The sequence below is a fragment of the Malania oleifera genome, chromosome 7, assembly GCF_029873635.1.
Source record: "Malania oleifera isolate guangnan ecotype guangnan chromosome 7, ASM2987363v1, whole genome shotgun sequence".
Lineage (NCBI taxonomy): Eukaryota > Viridiplantae > Streptophyta > Magnoliopsida > Santalales > Ximeniaceae > Malania > Malania oleifera.
Window position 1 is genome coordinate 42,312,064 of NC_080423.1, and position 20,788 is coordinate 42,332,851.

Below are 20,788 nucleotides of genomic sequence, written 5' to 3' on the forward strand. Positions count from 1 at the left end.
AAACACTTAAAAATAAGAAATGAAATATTTTTTTCTCAACTAAACTAACCTTTCTTAAGAACAAAATAATTTATTTTTCCAAAGAATTATAAAAATATCACATTATTTTTTAATTTCCCAGTGCTTTAAATAAAAAATGTAAAAACAATTTTTTTTTTTTTTTTACTTCCAAATTTTTAGAAAACTACAAAAATTTAACCTTATTTTTTTAGTTTTCTAACATTTGTATAAGTGAAAACAAATGAATAAATAACTATAATCTTTCTTATACAAATATTGAAAAATATAAAAAATTATGTCAAATATTTGTAATTATCTCAAAATTTAAAAAAAAAAAAAAAAAAAAGATATGGCAACCTCCCCTAAGATACCAAAAATCTCTCTCCAAAATTTAATAAAAAAAAACACCAACTTCCCTTGAGATTTTAAAAAATATGGACCATCCTTCACATTTAATTTGACGTCATTTCTACTCCTCTTTTGACTTATCTTTTTTTTTTTTTTTAATTAAATTTCAAGAGGCATAGACCTTTTTGCTAAACCTCAAGGCAAGTTCATAAAAAATTTTAGAACCTTGAAATATATTGGTGTCTTTTTGGCTAAGCTTTAGGAGAGATTAATATTTTTCTATCCTAAAATAAAACTATTTCTACAACTAAATATGCCCTAACAAACTTTCTTAATATGGTCCTATAAACGATAAGTTATGCTAGTCTCATTCAGTTGCAAAATAGGATTGATTGGAAATGAAATGAAAAGAAATGAAATTCAAATGTAGAACATGAATAAATCAAGTGATAAATTTAGTTCTATTTTACCCTATTCCATTCTATATGATAAATTTAGTTCAATTTTGTTCCATTCCATTCTATTTTTATGTACCTACCATATAAATCGGTGACTATTAAGTAATTTGTTGTATTAATTATTCAGTTCTGTTTCTAACAGGCAATTATGATGGTAAGGGGATTTACTTCAATGCAAGTTTTAGGTAATCAAAATCAGTGAGAAACAAGAAAAAAAATGGATTAACTTGGCATGAGAGGTAGAGGCTCCAAAAAGGAAGAAGCTATGTTCTACTGCAGAGCAACAAAATCATGGAAATTATCCTAGGGATTTTCTTTCGAGCATCCAGTTGAAAGTCAGGCACATCTATTTCCTACCAGGTATTAACAGTGAGGAAGCATCCTTGAGTTGCAGAGCACTGATTTAAGTAAATGAGGCTGGCATTAGACCGAAGCTCTAAAGTAATTTCAGATTTTCCTTTTTAAAGCCAAAATTTTGTACAAATATGTTGGCATTAGTGTGCAGATAATTCAACTTTCATCCATTTACCTACATGTATGATATAGGACCAGACCTTGACACTGCAAATCTGGGCAGTGGGCTGGGACCCGAGCTGCCTGAAGTTGATCCTTCGACAAACTTTACTTTCTGATTTGATCTGTAATCTAATGGCCCAGACCTCCGTACATTTCGATGTTTGCTGTCAGTGCCACGTAAATTTCCACTAACAGTATCCCCGAGATGCTCCTGACTACGAGTTGCAGATCCTTTGAAATAGCCTGAATTATTAGCATTTGTGTGAGGAGTTGTGTCTCCATGGGGCTGCCGAGGTATAGGGGATGCATGTGATAAAGGCATGGCGGGTGAATGACGGGGTGATGCAGTTAGTAATGCCAGCGGCATGGATGGAGAATCTGCATAGCACTGGTTATATATTGAATGGAGAATGGCATAGGGGACATGAGCTTCAAGTGAGCTTCTTGCAAGATATGGTGATGTCTCACAGAGTTGGTCCAAGAAGATAAGCTTTGCCACAAGATGAGACCTGTTTGAGATAATGGAAGATTGTTAACAGCCTGCAGAATTCTAGTATTGATAAAACCAACTATAATCCGAAATTAGCATAATGATGTTCTAGTTGCACTATGCTACGACATCCAAAATTCACCAAGGATGCACCCAGATACACAGGGAATTGAATTTACTCCAACCTTACTTTCCATAGCATTCCCAAGGACAATTAAAACTAATGTTGCATCAATGTTTAACCTTAAATGATCACCACACAATTTATGATAAGATTATTCGTTAGATGCTGGGAAAAAAGTAAAAATTATTTCATAAAGAAGTTATTTTCACTCCACGGCTCATAATTCAATGGTTGTCACAACAATCAGTGAAGAGCTTTTGAGGCTAATTCAAATGGAAGTTACCTTCTGAGGGAGTGTCAGAACACAAGACACAATCAATGTAAATGGAATTTTAAGCAATTCGCTGGGCAAAATCAATGGAGGGATTACAATTAATTGTTCATTTTGATCACAATTGTTGGCCTTAAGTCCCATAAAATACGCCATTTGCAAACCTTCTGTGAGGCAAAATGATATAAATGTGCCGTGACATATCACCATCACTTTTTATTTCCTGGATCATGTTTTGGTGCTTGGAAAAATAAAATAAAATAAAGAACTCATCATGTATGCGTTTGAAAAGACTTGAGAATAGTTATAAATCAAGCCTAATGGGTTGCTCAAACTATTATTTTGGAAAAATCATGAAATGTCCAGTATCAGCTTACAGTTGCTCTCTCTCAGCCCCACCAGAAAATAAATAATTAATGGGAAGAAAAAAGGAAATAAAAAGAAAACCTCATTATAAAAAATTATTGACACATCTATTACCTACTTATCAAGAGTTTTCTCTTAAACAGTAACATTGACAGTAGGCTACATCTCCCTGAGAAATTGGAGTGATTACTTTGAGTTTGTCTTTGTCCTAGTTAACTTGATCAATGCAATGGAAAGAAATGTGAATTAAGGAGAGTTGATACAATTGAGCTTAATAATATAAAACTAGCATTTATAATATCCACTTCAGCAGAAGTGTACTTCATAGTTTGTCTTTTTCATGGTTAAATTGACACAAGGGCATAACCACTGAATCCAATTTCTTTTACATGAGTTGGGAATGTAGGCAGCCAGAGACCTAGTCTTGCAATTTTTTGATAATAGAAGACAATATATTAAGAGAGGAAAAGGAGATTACAATGTAAAAGCAGATGAGTGATCCTCAAAAAACCAAAAAAAAAAAAAAAAATACAAAAATTTAAAACAAAATAAAACAAATAAACAAGATATAACTGACTAGTCACAATCACATAGGGAACCCACTCTTTAAACCCTTGCCCTTGTAGTTCACCAAACACTTCAAGTTTGCTAATTCACCCTCTCCCTTCTTCAATTTCCTTTTATCTCCCATCTAAACAAACTTCTAACCTCCAGGACCTGAAAAACACAAACCCATCTCATCCATCAATAGTTAAGCTTCTAAGTCCTTCTGATCAACCTCAACAACTGGAGCGGGCAAAATCGCTTGATTATTGCTCCTTTCGCAAATCATCCTCCTTAATTATGACGTACCCTCCAAACCTTCCATTGTATGGTGGCACATACAAAAAATCCCCAAGTAAATCAGATGATTCAAAAACAGCCACTAATGTTGAATTCCATCCAAAATCAAACTGGCCGTGTCTGCAAATTCACTAGTATCATCATTATCATTATCAGACACACCACCCATTTCTCCTTCTCCTTCCCCTTGCCACTCCTCACATTCGTTTCCCCATCTGAATATTTTGAGAATTCACAACACAGACCTAGTCTCGCAATAACTGGGAAAATTGGTAGGAGTCAAACCCTTCCTGTTCCTGCCCAAATTCAGCTTTTTCCATGCCTAACCCTCCCCCTCCCATCAACTCAAATAAATTCCACTACTCATGCCTAAACTGTCCTAACTGAAAAGAAAAGAAGTTCAGAAACCATCATAGATGAGAATGATGGGAGTGGGAAGTGGAAGCACTGCTTGGCGGGCTACTTTGCAGGTAAATTTCCAGGCAAAGCTGCTCTTAATGTGATTGTTGAATCTTGGTACGCTAAGGCTGAGATTTTCCACCATGAGAGTGGATGCATTATCTTCAAGTTTAGTAAGGAGGAGGACATGTTTCAGGTGCTGCAAGGAGGTCCTTATCTTGCCTATGGCCACGCCTTGTTGCTTAAAAGGATGCCTGACATGTTTCAGTTTAATAATGAGAACCTGAGCATTTCGCCACTTTGGATCCAGCTAAAAAATCTACCTCTTGAGCTCTGGACTTTAAATGCGCTAGGGAAGATATGTTCTGTTCTGGGAAGACCTGTGTATGCAGATAAACTGACCACCAAAAGAGAAAAAATTTCTTATGCTAGAGCTTTGGTTGAGATTGATGTTGCAAAAGAACTAAAGAACAGTGTGATGGTCCGACTTCCTTATGGTCGGTCAATCATTCAGGAGATTACTTATGAGAAACACTAGCAATTGAGATGATTAGGTGTTATGGACCTACAACAAGAAGGTGAGGACATTGTGTGATGGTAAAAACTAGGGTGAGTTGATAAGCAAAAAGAGATGTCAATCAGTGCAGTTGTTCGTTTTGTGAGCATGCATGTGCATAGGTGTATGCCTTACTTGAAGATCTTTCTCTGAGGGAGAAATGAACAGGATTTGAGTTGTATATGATACTAGCACAATATGATTCTATGAAAGCATAATCAATATTTCACCTGTTAGATTCGCTCCAAGAATCTAGAATAATCACTGTAGCGAATTTAATAAAGATCTGCATTGCAGATTTTATGTTTGCTTCGGCTGACAAGCGGCTCTGCATTTCAGGATCACCCACATGGCCATTGGACATAGACAACTTCTGCTCATGCTCCCTTTCCAATCTAACAAATTCACTTCCTGCAATTACAGCACTGATGCACCTGCCAGAAAAATTTTAATTTAACTTGCTAGGTTAATAAAAGAAATCTTGAACATCATGGTAGAGCAGGAAAATAGGCGATAATGAGTCAAAAAGAGATTTTTTAGTCCCATTGCCAGTAAAATGTATAGGCTCTTATTGAGATCAATTTCTTCTTCTTATCTTTATTTTTGGTTTTAATCTTTGGTCTTTTGTTTTTCATTTTTTTTGTTTGTTTGTTTGTCTTTTTTTTTTTTTTTTGGGTGCCCAAGGGGAAGAGGAGAGCAGGATATGCGAACTCAATGGCATGTATCATGGGCTGAATTCTTCATACCTTTTGAACGACCATGCGACACTGGCTGTGGCACTCTCACTTTAACTAGTCATCCAAAAGTACACTGCGGTCTTACAACATAAACAAACTCCCAATCGTCGAATACAAAGCAAAAGCAGTAAGCAAGCATGTATGTAAACATAAGTCACGTGGTAAAACGCGCTTTCATTATTCACATTTCAGTAGGTAACATGTACTTAATGATGGAGCAAGTAGGCTAAAAACGTTTACAAGAGCTAATGAGTTTTACAATGATTGATGAACACTCATCCTCCCCTAAAGAGCTTTCTATGCTACTCTAGATCTGCCAGCAGGAAACATTAAGCTGATCAAGGAGTCATACTCCCATTTTTATGAGGCATTATCCTACCCAAAAAATTAAAATTGCAGAGCTATTAACATGATGATTTCCATCCCATTATACAGGACAAGCGGTCATAAGTAAGAATAATACCCTGAACAAGCTTGGTTCATGACAACATAGCATGGCAACAAGTTGGAATGGGTAAGGGAAACGTCCTCCATGCCACCATATCTGTGTCTGAGCCTAGGAAACCCATGCAACAAATTCTTAGATGATTATATTCTTTCTTTTATATTTCATTGGGCAATATACAGTCAAATATTTATAATGAATTAAGGTTCTAATGTTTGAGCAGGTAGGCATCTAAGCAAGAACCTTTGGATGAATGTGCCGAGATTATGCTGCATGTGAAGCCGTTTGGCTCATAGACTTGGAGCAGAATGTTATTTGGTTCCTTAACCTAATGCTCTACTAAGAATTAGACATCAAATTATCAGATAGCCGGTTAGACAATCAAGCTAACATTTGGGGGATGTTCAATACTTATGGCCCTAAACTTAATAGACATAAAATATTTAATATACGCCTAGTAACAATATTTCACTGCATGACTCTAACAATTAAATGGTCAAAAGAACATGCAATTGATTTTCTATTCACGTACTTAACAAAGCTGTATCTTGTAAATGATGTAATTTGGCAAAAGCATACCCACCTAACTAAGCAATGAATGTTATTATTGAAGCCCCCTGTTTCAACATTGAATGCAGTGGTGTGCCAGATATTGGATGTCATGAATGTCATGAACAGGTATGGCAATAAGCTCCACGAACCATCATTTGCCCCCCCAACATCTTCCAAGATCGATCTTACCCATTCAGAATCATGATCAGCAACAACTCCAACACTGTTTGCTACCCCCTGCAACCTCCTAATTTCCTTCTTCTCGGGTAATTCATTAGGTAAGTGTTTAACCAGTCCAGCCAGTAATGAGTGTATGAGGGATGCACCTTCTTCAAGAACAGCACCAGCAGCTTCTGCCAGTAGTTGATCAAAAGCCAAGGCTTGCCCTGCCTGAATACAAAATCCAATCACTGTCTCAACATCAACGATCTGTTTCAAACATGCTTCTCTTTCTACACGGTCACCAGAATGCATGCTTCCAGCAATTCCCTCCAACACATCACGGTTTGATCGCAATGATGTGTCAATGCAATTCAAAAGTGCTGCTGTGTGTTCTTTCATCATTCTATCAAGCCTGTCAACACCATAACCACCAAAAATGCGAACAAAGGCTTGCAATTCTCTGAGATCTGTGACTGACTCTGCAAAATATCCACCAACTGGCCTTGTACTCTTGAAGCATTTGTGGATGGGTGCAAACAGGATTCCAGCACCAGATACATCCTTCACTATGTTCTCAATGTACCAGCTGCATACAGCTTCAATGGCTGATCCAGTATGCTGCTCTGCCGATTTCTCGAACAAGTGCAGAGAAGAAACAGGGCCTGAGAAGGTTTCTGTAATTAAAATTTCACGGATACCCTGGGTTAGATCCATGCTGATATGATGCTCTGCTAGATGGACTATGCTGCTATGTCTGCGAATCAGTGACTCGAGAACAGAAGGTCGTTGAAGATCATTATCGGTTTTCAATACTGCAAGCAATCTCCTCCTGAAGTTTCCAAGAATGCATTCTCTCATGTACTGCAGATAATAGTGGGTATGTCAGAAATATAAAAAATGGATGTACTGGATCTATTTTTAAATTAGACTAGCATATGCAGGCACATATACATACGTGATGCATGCATATGCAAAATAACTATGAAAAACAAATCCTATGGCAGTATCACCAAGGTAAAATGCAAGTGTTTATTAGGACGAAACAATACACTAGAAGCATGTTTTAAGATCAAAGGGCTCATGCTTGTACCCAAGACATCAACAGTCAATGGGATCTAGCCTTAAACAATGCAAACAAAGTTCAGCACCTCTGTCATGAAATATTATGGTAAATTAATAATAACTACCAGCACATCACTTTAACCTGGTTGAACATCAAGTGATGAAAGAACCACAGCACAGTATCTTAATAAAAGGACAAAAATAGATATATCTCACACTTGAAAAATAAGGAGTAAAGGAACCTCATGACCCAACAATAAATTTGGAGCACAACACAAGGATTGTTTATAACATGAAATAGACGGGGATCACTTTCCAGACTTCTGGAGGGTCATACAAACAGGAACTTTTGCAACATCTAGAATTGTTTTAATCAATCAAAATGCATAATTAGTTTTTCATCTTTTCTTTCTTGTCAAGAAAAATTGGTATCTAGGATGCTTCTTTTCTCCATGTCCTGTGCTTTTTGACCAATTTGTAACCAGTGAAATTGATTCCTTGTACTCTATCAAGTGTCCAATTCTGCTAGTTAATTTTGAAATTGATTTGTGACCTCCACTTCAACACCAACTCAGACAACATGCACGAGCATAAATGTGCACAAGTGCAAGTCTGAGCACAAAAAAAAAGACAAATGAAAGTGAGTATACATATGAAACCAACTTATAAGCAGACCACTCCACAAAACAAAATTGTTACTGATTTGCAAAGTTCACCACCAAAAGCTCTCTGGCCACTAAATCCTGTGCTTCACCTATTTACTTTTGGTCACAAGAATAATTGCATAGATACTGAGAGATCGAAACCTATACATACCAAAACCCTGTGCTACCCAACTACTAAATCATCTAAAGATATGACAGGAAAATGGGTTTATCTTGTCAAAAATACTCACAATTCTATCCTAAGTTTCTTAGCATCTACTCAGTCTAGTTGATAGTTTTATAACTTTGACCCATATGACCATCAGGCAAACCAAAAATAATCTTCTTTGTTCATGCTTTCTCTTGTTTGTTTTTGTTTTGGTATTTGTCTTTTTTTTTTCTTTTTTTTTTTTTAATGTTTTTTTAAAAAGGATCCTTGCCAATTTATAGAGTAAAGTAGTTAAAAAAGAAAACCATGGTTTTTGAAACCTTATCTTAAGAAAAGAGGATGCATAAAAGCAGCCTCTCTTTGCTTTTGTTTGTTCATTTGGTTTTTATATTTAAATTTTTTGGTTTCGGTTTTTGTGAAAGGTCATGCAGGTGTTGCATATGGAAGTTTAACAAGGATCCTTGCCAATTCATATAATAAAATAGTTAAAAAAGAAAACCATGGGTGCTTGAAACCATTACTTAAGAAAGGAGGATGCATAAAGGCAGCCTTCCCTCAACCAAAGATATGCATAGAGGATAACGAAGAGAAAAAAGAAAGCAAGATAAGGGTAAGTGTCCCAACAAGAACAAAAAAGAAAAAAAGAAAAAAAAGGGAGATTTCTTGACTTGTCTATCTTAAGACAGAACTATTGCAAATTAGTTGAATTTTCTCATTTCTCAGAAAACTTAGATAATTTAAGATTAACACTAAATCCAATCAACCATTGGCTAACAAATTTAGGTTAGTTTGCAAGGGATGAAAATTATAAATAAAGAGATACCCTCAAGAAGATCAGAGAAAATGAAAAAGGAAAAAGGAAAATACTCCAAGGAGCTATAACGCACAAAAATAAAAATTTGCAATGATACAACTAATGGGGACAAGAAAAGGAGAGGATATAAAAAGACAAAAAGAAAGGAAAAAAGAAGGGTGAAGGGGTTAGCATGCCTCACCTCCCTTAGAACAAATACGTGGTTCAAAACACATATAGGTTCCATATCATTCAGGACCGAACACAAGTTCGTCAGCCTCTGCATTGCAGCTTCTAACCTGTCATTATTACAAAGCTAACAATGCTGTCAATTGTGTTCATTGTAACCTCTCAAGTAATAATACAAAAAAGAACAATAGGAATAGAGAAAATTTCCTTACATTTTGATTGAACTGTTATTTTCTGGATAGCTCTCATGACCGGGCAAAGAAAAACCAGCAACTCCCTTTGGAGATTTCACTGAAGGAATTGAAACTCTTGATGAATTGTTTATGTGTATAGCTGCCTGCTCTGGAAGAAGCTGAGATGCCACTCAATATTAGTTTCTTAAAAAATGTTGCTTTCAATTTTATTCTGTATGTTATTAACATGATAAAGCATAGCAACCTGCATCTCTAGGGAGCCAAAACCTCCTTCTGAATCAAGGATATTGATTAATCCTTCCAATCCCCCCATGATGGATTCAATGAGAGACTCAACATATAGAACTGCATCACGACCAATTTTAGCTACCTGCATTCAGCAAAGAGTTTAGAGATGGACTTTTCATTTACATATTTTTGTGTAGTAAATGGAGAACTGTTGAGAGCTTAATTAGGGACCAGAATTTAGAATGTATAGAGAACTTGAGCCATATGACAACGCTGAAAAACATTCACCATTCTTGTTTTGTCCTCTAATGAGTCCACATAATTGATTATTTTCAAAATGAAATTAATGAATAGAGACTAAGCAATAGTAAATAATAGAAATCAAAAGAAGGAATTGGTAGGAATTTAGTTTCTTTTAGTAGTAGATAAAGTCTTCACTCGCCCAAAACAGTGAATGCGAAAGAACTATTGACCTTGCACTAAGGTTCTAGGAATCATTCCTAGCGAGAAAGCATCACCCCATCTAGGGTTTAAGGTAACTGGTTTGAAGAAAGTTAATACAATACTTAAATAAATTGGAAAGTGTTACAAAGCTTCGAACGTGTGTGAGAGTTGTTAGACAACCGCTTTATTTAAAAGCTTAAGCTATTAGGTTGTGGGCCAACACATGATAGATAACATCCATTACAAGAATACAATAATTTTTTTATTTAAATGCGGACAATGAGACTAGAACCTAGGACCTCCTAGTAATCGGCTCTGATACCATGTTAGACAACGACTTTACCTAAAAGCTTAAGCTATTTGCTTGTGGGCTAGCAATGTGTATCAAGCTTTAACAAGTGCCTAACCTCTAGGGCCTACAATGCCATGTTCGAGAACCACTTTACTTAGGAGGTTAAGTCAATGGCGCGCGCACACACAAATTCATTGGTTAAGTCCTGCAAGTGTGAAACAATGAAATAACATTCACAATGCAACAATATTTATAGGAGCAACACCTCGCAACCTTTTCTCTTTTTCAAAGACAAGGATGACATTTAAGATGTGCAGGAACACCATGCACAAATTCCTCTAGTGTCCCATGCCACTCACATGACATATTAATACACATAGTTGAGACCCCAACTGCCTAGGTTGTGTTGGACTCAGCCAACATTATCCAATAAGGCTAAACAAGTTATGTTTACAAATTGTGAGGCTAGAAACATGCGCAGATGTCAACTCATGAATTTACCCTTTAGTTAAGCTTGTATATCAGCCTTGCAAGGACAATTGCCAAGTAACTGCCCTACCTAGTCAACATGTTGATACAGCAACATTTGGCATTGACACTGCATGCTGCCCCTGAGTCAACACTATGCCAAGCATGCTTTCCCCTTAACCACGACTTATTCCATGTCCTAGTAACACCATATATCAACGAGGCATTTGATGTAAATGAGTTAACCATTTGACCATGTCAAAGGAAATCAGCCGCCGTAAGCAACCCTATCAAGGACCATGGCCCCAACCATGTCCATCCCTTGAACTAGAATGACCGACTTCAACCACATTTGGAGCATACTTTACCACTACCAAAACGAAACTCCCTTGCTTGGATAGCTTTGGAGACTTTCCTTATAGAAGAGACAGGTGCGCCTTCACTCACGCAAGGTATTAAGGGAAGCGCTTCTTTTCTCGGATGATGTACAGTTAAGGTTTTCCTTTTACAAGCGGTTATTGAATGAGACAACAAAACAAGGAAGAAGATTTTCAAGCCGAAATATCACAAGTACCACCTCGTCCTGGACCATCGCAAGGAAAACTATAGCTGAAATCTTTTTTATCTGGCATTAACTTGGAACTGCATGCATTTAAAGCACCTTTACTAATATCAATGTAGTTGTATGTAAACCTAGAGTAATAGCATGATGAACTAAAAATTCTCCTGAACCTATTGTTAAGAATAGTGAATTACTATTTTCATTAATAGCATTTGACCAACCAGGCAACCATATGCTTCGACCCGCATTGAATGCCAGACCATTCGTTGAAGATAAAAGTACATTAAATCCATATGAAGTTTTACCATAAGCAGATTGTATCCATTGGGCAAATATAGGTTCGATTAGATTTTTTTCTCCGAAGTCCCAAAGGCAAGCATGAGATCATTATGAACATAAAATCCCAAGGTTTGGAACCCTAGAAAGAGATTGGCCCAACTTAAATGGGATATGATAGCTGATAGCTTCTTTATGGCCTAACATTCTTGCCAATACATTATCCTCATTTTGTTCCAGATTGAAATCTCTAATGAAAAATATAGCTCCATGGGCAAAAGCACTTGCCATGATGAATGCTGCGATGTATTGATGATGGGTATATAGCACAACTTGAGTAGTGAAGTATTGTATAGAAAAAGGGCTCCAATATAAAGATCTTCATTAGTGCGTAAACCGATTGTATACCGCCACTGATAAACACCAAAATAAGCGATATTCACTGGTCCAAGAGCACCCCCTCAGGCCTCAAGTAAAAGCTTCCACAACCGGTTGACCAAAATGAGGATCCCAAAATTGCAAGACCAATAGGTTTTACATGTAAAGGATCCTGTACCCATGACTCAAAATTTCCTTGCCAAGCTACATGAAACATTTTCCAGAAGTACACAGAATAATTATCGCTAATTGCCCGAAGTGAAGCAAAAATATTTTGATAAAGATGTTCCTCAGTTATATCATCATGACTTTCGAAGTCATGTGTGGTAGCAATACCAAACCAAATACGAGTAGTGGGGTCCTCGGCTAAGCCTTGGAAATCTTAATGCCATAATGTCTTTCAAATTCTTCTAGCCATTATCCTAGTACAATAATTCTTGCTAAGAAGAACGCCCATGTTGTGGCAATTCCACCCAAAAGGTAATGAGTTACTCCTATAGCACATCCTTGTACGATGCTTAAGGCTCTAGGCTAAGTAGCAGGAGCAACTTTTAATCTATTATGAGCCCAAATGATGGATTCAATAAGTTCTTGCCAATAACCACACCCGCTAAATAGAAACTTTAAACTAAAAGCCCACACAAAATGAGCAACTGAAAACAAATGGCCATAGGTAGATAATGAACTACCATAAGACTAAATTACTTGAGATGCGCGGGCCCATAAGAATTGCGGAGCCACCTATTAATGGTAATGGAACTTTTCGCAAAGTTTCCTCTCATGATATTAGTTATCACCCCTTGATCACTTATACTACCCCAAACATTTGACTGCATTTTCCAACTGAAATGAAATATTACTACCGAAATTGCATTGTATATCCATAATAGCCCTAAGAAGATATGATCCCATGCAGATACTTGACATGCCCCCCCTCTTCCAAGTCCATGACAAGGGAAACAAAAACCAAGATCTGCTTTATCTGATATCAAGTGGGAACTACAAGCAAATAGAACACCTTTCAAGAGTATCAATACGATCACATGAATTGTAAATGCATGAATGTGATGTACCAAAAGCTCCGTGGTTCCTAATGGAATGGGTAACAAAGTTACTTTTCCCCCCATTGCTAATGTCCCCACCCCCAAAACTAGTGCTAGGAGCCGCTGCGCCAGGTGCTAAAGCATGGGTGTTTTGTATCCATTGAGCAAAGACGGGTTGTAATTGTATAGCAACATCTAAAAACATATCTTGAGGGCGTCCTAAGGCTCTCATGGTATCATTATGAATACACAAACCAAAACCGTGAAAGCCTAGATATATACATGCTCAATTGAGATGCGATATGATTGCATTGTGATGTCTAAGGACACAATCTAATAGATCGTTGTATCGACTGGTTGGATCATAGTCTCTTACCATAAAAATAGTTGCATGCATAGCAACACCAACTATGAGAAATCCCCCAATCCACATGTGATGTGCGAACAATGACAGCTGTGTACCGTAATTTTTAGCCAAATATGGATAAGGGGGCATGGAATACATATGTTGAGCTACAATAATGGTTAAAGAGCCTACCATAGCTAGGTTAAGAGATAATTGAACATGCCATGATGTTATTAGGATCTCATATAGGCCTTTATGACCCTAAGGGTCCTGTTGAATTTTTAATAAATAATATGTATATTTTGTTTATATTTGGATATAAATGATAAAATAATCTGATCCCTTTTCTCGACTTTTCAAAAAATTCCACCCATCCTGTTTTTTGCTGATGATATCTTTGAAAAATGAACATTGAGTTAGAACATTTGTTCCTCGATAGTATTTATTGATACATTCAAAGTTAGAAGAAAGAAGGAATCATTTACTTTCCTAGATGACACAATACAATAAATATATATTTCTGTAGATTCGGTATGATGCAAATCCTTTCTATACTAATAAAACCTTATTACCGCGGCTATTGAGACAGAGTTAGTCGATGCTTATTCCCCAGATACCGTCATTGCTTATTATCCTGGAAAAGAAGTTCACATGCGGCATTGCTTTGTCAGGCTTTTGCCCATTGCGGAAAATTCCCCACTGCCCCCCCCCCCCTCCCCCGCGGTAATGACCATATCAAGTAGGCAACTTAGCATCCTGTGCCCCCTATTTCGCAACATAGACTATCTAACCACCAAATGTAAAGATAGCCCATGAGATGCCATCTTAAGCTACTGCCTTGGCACATGAGTTGCCCATGACGTGTGCCTTGACAATGTCAAGCTAATCAAGGGCCCAACAAACCAGCCCCACTAGAAGGCACCAACATCCTCGTTGGGAGGCTGTCACATAGTCCCTTATTTGTTTCTCAAATTCCCATAGTGCCACATCCCGCTCCTATGTAGCTTCTACTTCTGACAAACCCTTCCACTTTACCAAGTAATGGGTTTTTTTTTATTCTTCTTACTTTGTCCCTCAGTTTTGTGATCAAGGATCTTGTCAACATCACTGTCAAACTATTTCCTCATCATTGGTGGAGTTCTCTTTGCCTGTCTCCTGTTCTCATTTAGGAGGTCTACATGGTAAGGCTTCAAGAAACTCACATGGAAAGCAAGATGAACTTTCAATATGTTAGGGAACTTCATCCTATAAGCAACATTTCCCACTTTCTCATGAATTTCAAATGGGCCATCATACTAGGGGATCAATTACCGATGCACTGTGTTGCTACTAAACCCCAAAGCCAATTTAAATGGACTCATCCCTGCAGAAGAAGATTTGTATAGGTTCTAGCAAAACTAAGCAACATCAAGCAAATCAATCCAATTCTTTAGATTTACGGTCACATAGTGCCTTAAATACTCCTTAAGCAAAGCATTCACCATCTCAATTTGGCCATTGATCTGAGGGTGATTGCTTGTTGAGAACTTCAACTCAAGAATCTATTTGTAAATCTGGTATCTCTGTCACTTACTATATCCTCAAGCATCCCAAAGTGTTTAACCACATGTTTGAAGAAAAACTTTGCAGCCACCTTTGCAGGACAAGCATGTGGTGTTGGTATAAACACTATATACCTGGAGAACTGATCTACAATTAAAAAAAAAAAAAAAAACCTCTATTTCTTTACCTTTGGTAAACTCACAATAAAATCTAGAAACATTTCTCCATGGCTTTTCTAGAAGGGCAATAGATTGCAGCAACCTTGCCTCCCTTTGTCTCTTTAACTTGTCTTGTTATATCTTAACATAGGCTTCAAAATCTTCCCCCATCTTAAGCCAGAAATATGATCTGGTTAGCAGTTCCTATATCTTTTCCCTTCCAAGATGACTAGCTCATTGTGCATCATGCACCTCTTGCAGTAATTCATTTCTGAATCCACTAGTAGAAAAAATTTATATGCTCTGCTACCCTTTCCATGTAAAAATTCATCCTCCAACCAGTATCAACATACAATATCATCATTTACTATCTGTTGAAGTCTGACTTTACAGCATCTCGAACTGTCTGAGAACCCGCATTCTAATTGTGTAAGGGTAGTGACTTATGCCTCCACTTCTTTTTGACTTTAAAGAGTCAGGCAGTAGATTATGCCTCCTTGGTTTGTGCACCCATTCGAAGTCAAACTCAGCCAGAAACTCTTGCACCAAGAAAATCTAGCCATCGAGCTTGCTTTGGTGAGAGTTTCTTATGAGTTTTGAAGTAAGTCTCTTCCCAACGGGTAATGTTTCCAAGTCTTTAAGCAATGCACTACTGCAATCATTTTCTTTTCATAAGTGGAGTACCAGGTCTCATATTCTTTCAATTTTTTACTCTTAAAAGCCACAAGTTGGCCTTTTGCACAAGGAGTCCTCCAATAACTCTGTCAAGAGCGTCCTTGAAAGGATCGAATATAGGCAAGCACAACACTGGTTTTGATGACACTACCAGCTTTAGGTCATCAAAGGCACGTTGACAATCATCTACCCATGCCCACTTGTTGTATTTCTTCAAGTCTATCAATGGAGCAACTCTTTTTGAGTACCCTTGGATAAACTTCCTATAAGAGTGAGCCAAACCTAGAAATGAATGTAACTCAGCTACCTTCAATGGTGCAGGCCGATCAAGGATAGCCTTTATCTTCCATTCATCCATGCACCTACCCTTTGTAACCCAATGTCTCGAGAGCATAACTTGTTGACCACATAATTCACACTTCTCCTTCTTGACATACAATTGGTTTTCCCTCAACTTAGTGAACACTTTTCTCAAGTGCTGCACATGGTCTTCCAAAGAACTGTTGTAAACTACAATGTCATCCAGATAGATAACAACAAACCCGATCTATAATTCATAGAAAACACCATTTATTAGACTACAAAAAGTTATAGGGGCATTATTCAAATCAAATGGCATTACTAGGACTCGTAGGAGCCATATCTGGTTACACAAGCCGTCTTTAACCCATCCCCCTCTGTAATCCTCACTTGCCAATAGCTTGGTCGCAAGTCTAGCTTTGTGAAGAATGATGCTTTTGCCAATCGATTGAACAACAACTCAACATTGTATGTCCTGCTTCTTTTGAAACAATATCAAAGCACCATAAGAAGCCTTGGAGGGTTGAACAAGTCCTGCACTAAGCAATTCATAATTGCTTCCTCAATTCTACACTCCAAAGGTCCTATTTTGTATAGGGCTTGTGTAGGAGGTCTAGCACCGGGCATAAACTCTATTTGATGATTAGTTGCACAACTGAGTGGAAGAGGTTTTAGGAGTCTGCACATCCCCCCTTTGCTCAATCCATCATTCACTCACATGGCTAAGATGACACCCACCTTCCGCTTACCACACTTCTTGGTTGGATCCTTGAATATTGCAGAAACAAAGCAAAATGCCTTCTCATAAGAGATCGGTATGCTAGCAATCTAGGTCATTGGAATCACTTTAGCCTTCACAAAGAATTCCATGTTGAGTTTGACATCGAAATCATCTAGGGCCACCATCATTAGATTGCATTTTCCTTCTCACAATCCCATGGATAGAACAATAGTAGCCATGCCTTGAATAGGCCTCGTGTCAGGGTCTTAGAGTTCTCCACTGTGACACTTTCCTTTAGAGTTCATAGCCTTGATCCGACTTGAATTCCAAGTTAGTTTGAGGCCAAACTTGGCCACCTTTGTCTCTATAACAAAGTTGTGTGTGGCTTCTGAATCCACCATAGCATCAACTTCAATAACATTGATCTTCACATGGACATACATTAGGCCTTTCTAAGAGAAAGGCTTTGTAGCAATGATAGCATTTAGCAATTGTGGTGGCTTGACATGCAAAGACTCCTCCGAGTCACCATCCTTCGAATTTGAGGCTACCAAGGCATTCAACTTCTCCCGTTTAGGACATCGTCGGCCTGACGAGGACTGCTGCAAATGAAACAGCCAGACTTTTAGGAACTTTGGGAAGCATCCTTCCCTTTATTTTGGTTGTTGCCTTCACCTTTGGACTTCTTCCATTTGTTGGAAAGTCTCAAAATTTATCCAGTCAACTCTCCTTGATTATAGGAGAAATTTCTGTAATTATGTAAATCTACTCTCCTTGATTATAGGAGAAATTTGTGTAATTATGTAAATAATCTTAGGAGATATTCTTGGATATATATTCTTAGGAGATATTCTAGGAGATTTGTTAGCAATTGTCATTCCTTCCTTTTTTCTATTCTTTCCTTTATTATTATTTACTTTTAGATTATCCTTGTAGTCTATAAGACATTCAGATTGTACCTAACTTTATAATAATAAGAAATACTATTTCAATTCTTCTCCACTTCTAGATGGTATCAAAGTCTGGTCTTCTTTTCCTTTCGACAGTCATAGCCTCTAAAACCGAGGCCTCACTGCCTTAACTCTGTTCAGCCTCCATTATGCATGAAATTTCCGAAACTTCCACCATGTCAAGACCTAAATCTATGGTCAACACCAAAACTGAAACCAAGGTAGCCCATACCGAACCCCATTAAGTCCAAATCACAAATATCTGTCTCAATGAAGCCAATTTATTGAGATGGTCTCAGTCAGTTTGAATGTATATCTGCGAGAGAGGTAAGATTGGGAACCTTACTAGTGAAACCAAGGCCCTTGACAGAGCAAACCCATCATATGCTATATGGGATGTTGAAAATTCCATGATTATGGCTTGGCTTGTGAATGCAATGAAGATATTAGTGCTAATTACATGTGCTATCCAACTACAAAAGAACTCTGGGATAATGTTAGTCAAATGTAATTTGACCTTGGAAATTATGCCCACATTTATGAATTGCAGCAAAAAATTGGCAAGACGCAACAAGGGGAAGATAGTGTGACTAAGTATTTCAATGTCCTTAAGGGACTAGGGCAGTACTTGGATCTATTCAATGATTATGAATGGAAGAGCCTTGATGATTGCAACTACAACAAGAAGATGGTGGAAAATGCAAGAATTTTTAAATTCTTGGCTGGACTCAATGATGAGTTTGATGAGGTCAGGGGGAGCATTCTTGGTAGACAGCCTTTGCCTCCAATCGGAGAGGTATTTTCTGAAGTGTGACGTGAAGATTGTCGCCATAATGTTATGCCAAAGAAAAAAGGGGTTGATGGAATAGTTGAGAACTCGACTTTGGTTGCTGCTAATCCTACTGTTTTGGTTGCTGCTAATGCCTCTGTACAGCAGTCATATCCCAATTAAAAATCTCGAGTATAGTGTAACTATTGTAATAAGCCACGCCATACCCGACAAACCTGCTGGAAACTACATAGAAAACGATCAAATTGGAAGAGCAGCAAACCTAGACCTGGAAACAACCAAGTGATTCCTAAAGCAAATAAAGCCCAGACCAATGTTCTAACTTTAGAGCAGATGGATCAGCTTCTTCAACTGCTGAAATCCAATTTGATATTCGGTACTTCTATTGGTTCCTTGGCCCAAACAGGTAATATGTTGAGTGCCTATTCCAGCTCCCTAGCCTTGCACCATGGATTATTGATTTAGGTGCATCCGATCATACGACTAGTATATCTCAATTGTTTTAATCTTATTATCCTTGTCTGGGTAATAAAAAGGTTAGGATTGCAGATGGGAGTCTTTCATTAATTGCAGGAGCAGGTTCAATTAGAATTTCTGGGAAAATAGAATTAAAACTTGTCCTTCATGTTCCTAAACTTACTTGCAATCTTCTGTTTGTTAGTAGATTATCCCGTGATTCTAACTGTCATATCATATTCTTTGATTCTCACTATGAATTTCAGGGCCAGAACTCGGGGGCGATGATTGGCAGTGCTAGGATGATCGATGGCCTTTATTATTTTGATGATACCCTATTCAGCAATAAACAAGCTCAGGGCTTGAGTGGCAGTATTAGTTCAATCCCTATGCGTGATCAAATAATGCTTTGGAATCTTAGATTAGGGCATCCTAGTTTTTCTTATTTAAAATATTTGTTGCCTAATCTGTTTAAAAATTTGAATTGTACTTCTCTTCATTGTGAAGTGTTTCATTTATCAAATAATCATCGAGTTCCTTATATTTCAAAAGGCTACCGTGCATCAAAACCTTTTTATTTGATTCATAGTGATGTTTGGGATCCCTCTAAGGTTACTACCTTATCCGGGAAAAAATGGTTTGTGAGTTTTATAGATGATCATACCCAGATTTGTTGGGTATATTTGATGAATGGAAAATCTGAAGTTGAAATATTATTCAAAAATTTTTATAGTATGACCAAAAACCAATTTCACACAAAAAATAAGCATACTTCGTATGGATAATGGTACATGATATTTCAACCAAGTTTTGGGAAAATTTTTGTAAGAAAGAGGGATTCAACATCAACCACTTGTTCTGACACCCCACAACAAAATGACATCGTTGAAAGAAAAAATTGTCATTTACTTGAGGTTGCACGAGCTATTATGTTTTCAATGCATATTCCAAAATATTTGTTGGGGATGCTATTCTAACTGCTTGTTACCTTATTAATAGAATGCCTACTTGTGTGCTGCAATATATCACTCCTTTGGCATGCCTAAAAAAATCCTTTCCTGATAATAGGATAATTTCTTATCGGCCTCTAAAAGTATTTGGATGCACTGTTTTTGTTCATATTCCAGCTTACCTTAGATCTAAACTTGATCATAGGGCTGAAAAATGTGTGTTTCTTGGATTTGCTCCCAATAAGAGAGGGTATAAATGTTTGAATCCAAAAACAAAAAAAAAAATTCATATCAGTATGGATGTCATTTTTGTTGAAAATCAGTCTTACTTTAACCAAACTTATCTTCAGAGGGAGAAAGAGAGTAGTGAAGATCAGTTTTGGCAAACTTCTATACCAACGCCTAATGTTTTCCTTGAAATTGACATCCCTATACAAAACATTCAGGGAATTGAAATTTTAAATAGTGAAAAAAATGGAAATCCAAATCTGCCTATACAAAGCATAAGGGAATCACAAACAAGGGGTGAATTGCTACAAAATAATCCCTCTTTTGAGCTTCGTGTTTATACTAGAGGCAGGTATCGTTCTAATACTAAGGATCATCCCACAATTCCAGAGCAGAATCAATCATCACCTTCAAAAACTGGTCACTTGGAAATCGTAGGTAATCCTTCTACTACACTTCCAATTGATAAATCTACTGACCTTGATGTACCTATAGCCATTAGGAAAGGAGTTAGAACCTGTACCACACACCCCATTGCCAAATATTTATCATACCATAGACTCATAATCATAAGGCCTTTACATCCAATATTTCTCACCTATTTGTTCCAAGGACCATTCAGGAAGCTATGGATCATCCGGATTGGAAGTTAGCAGTTTTTGA

At 37.3% G+C, this 20,788-nt stretch overlaps 1 protein-coding gene across 1 annotated transcript in view; it reads right to left on the reverse strand.

Moving 5' to 3' along the window:
• Positions 1-1,208: 1,208 nt before the first annotated feature.
• LOC131159189 (protein NAP1) overlaps positions 1,209-20,788 on the reverse strand; it is a 118,995-nt gene continuing 99,415 nt past the window's right edge. The window contains exons 19-24 of the mRNA XM_058113903.1: positions 9,563-9,688; positions 9,337-9,476; positions 9,138-9,234; positions 6,137-7,128; positions 4,602-4,805; positions 1,209-1,831 (exon numbers count right to left, since the gene is read on the reverse strand). Coding sequence (XP_057969886.1) covers positions 1,336-1,831; positions 4,602-4,805; positions 6,137-7,128; positions 9,138-9,234; positions 9,337-9,476; positions 9,563-9,688 — 2,055 coding nt within the window. The 3' untranslated portion in view covers positions 1,209-1,335. The remainder of the gene's footprint in view (positions 1,832-4,601; positions 4,806-6,136; positions 7,129-9,137; positions 9,235-9,336; positions 9,477-9,562; positions 9,689-20,788) is intronic.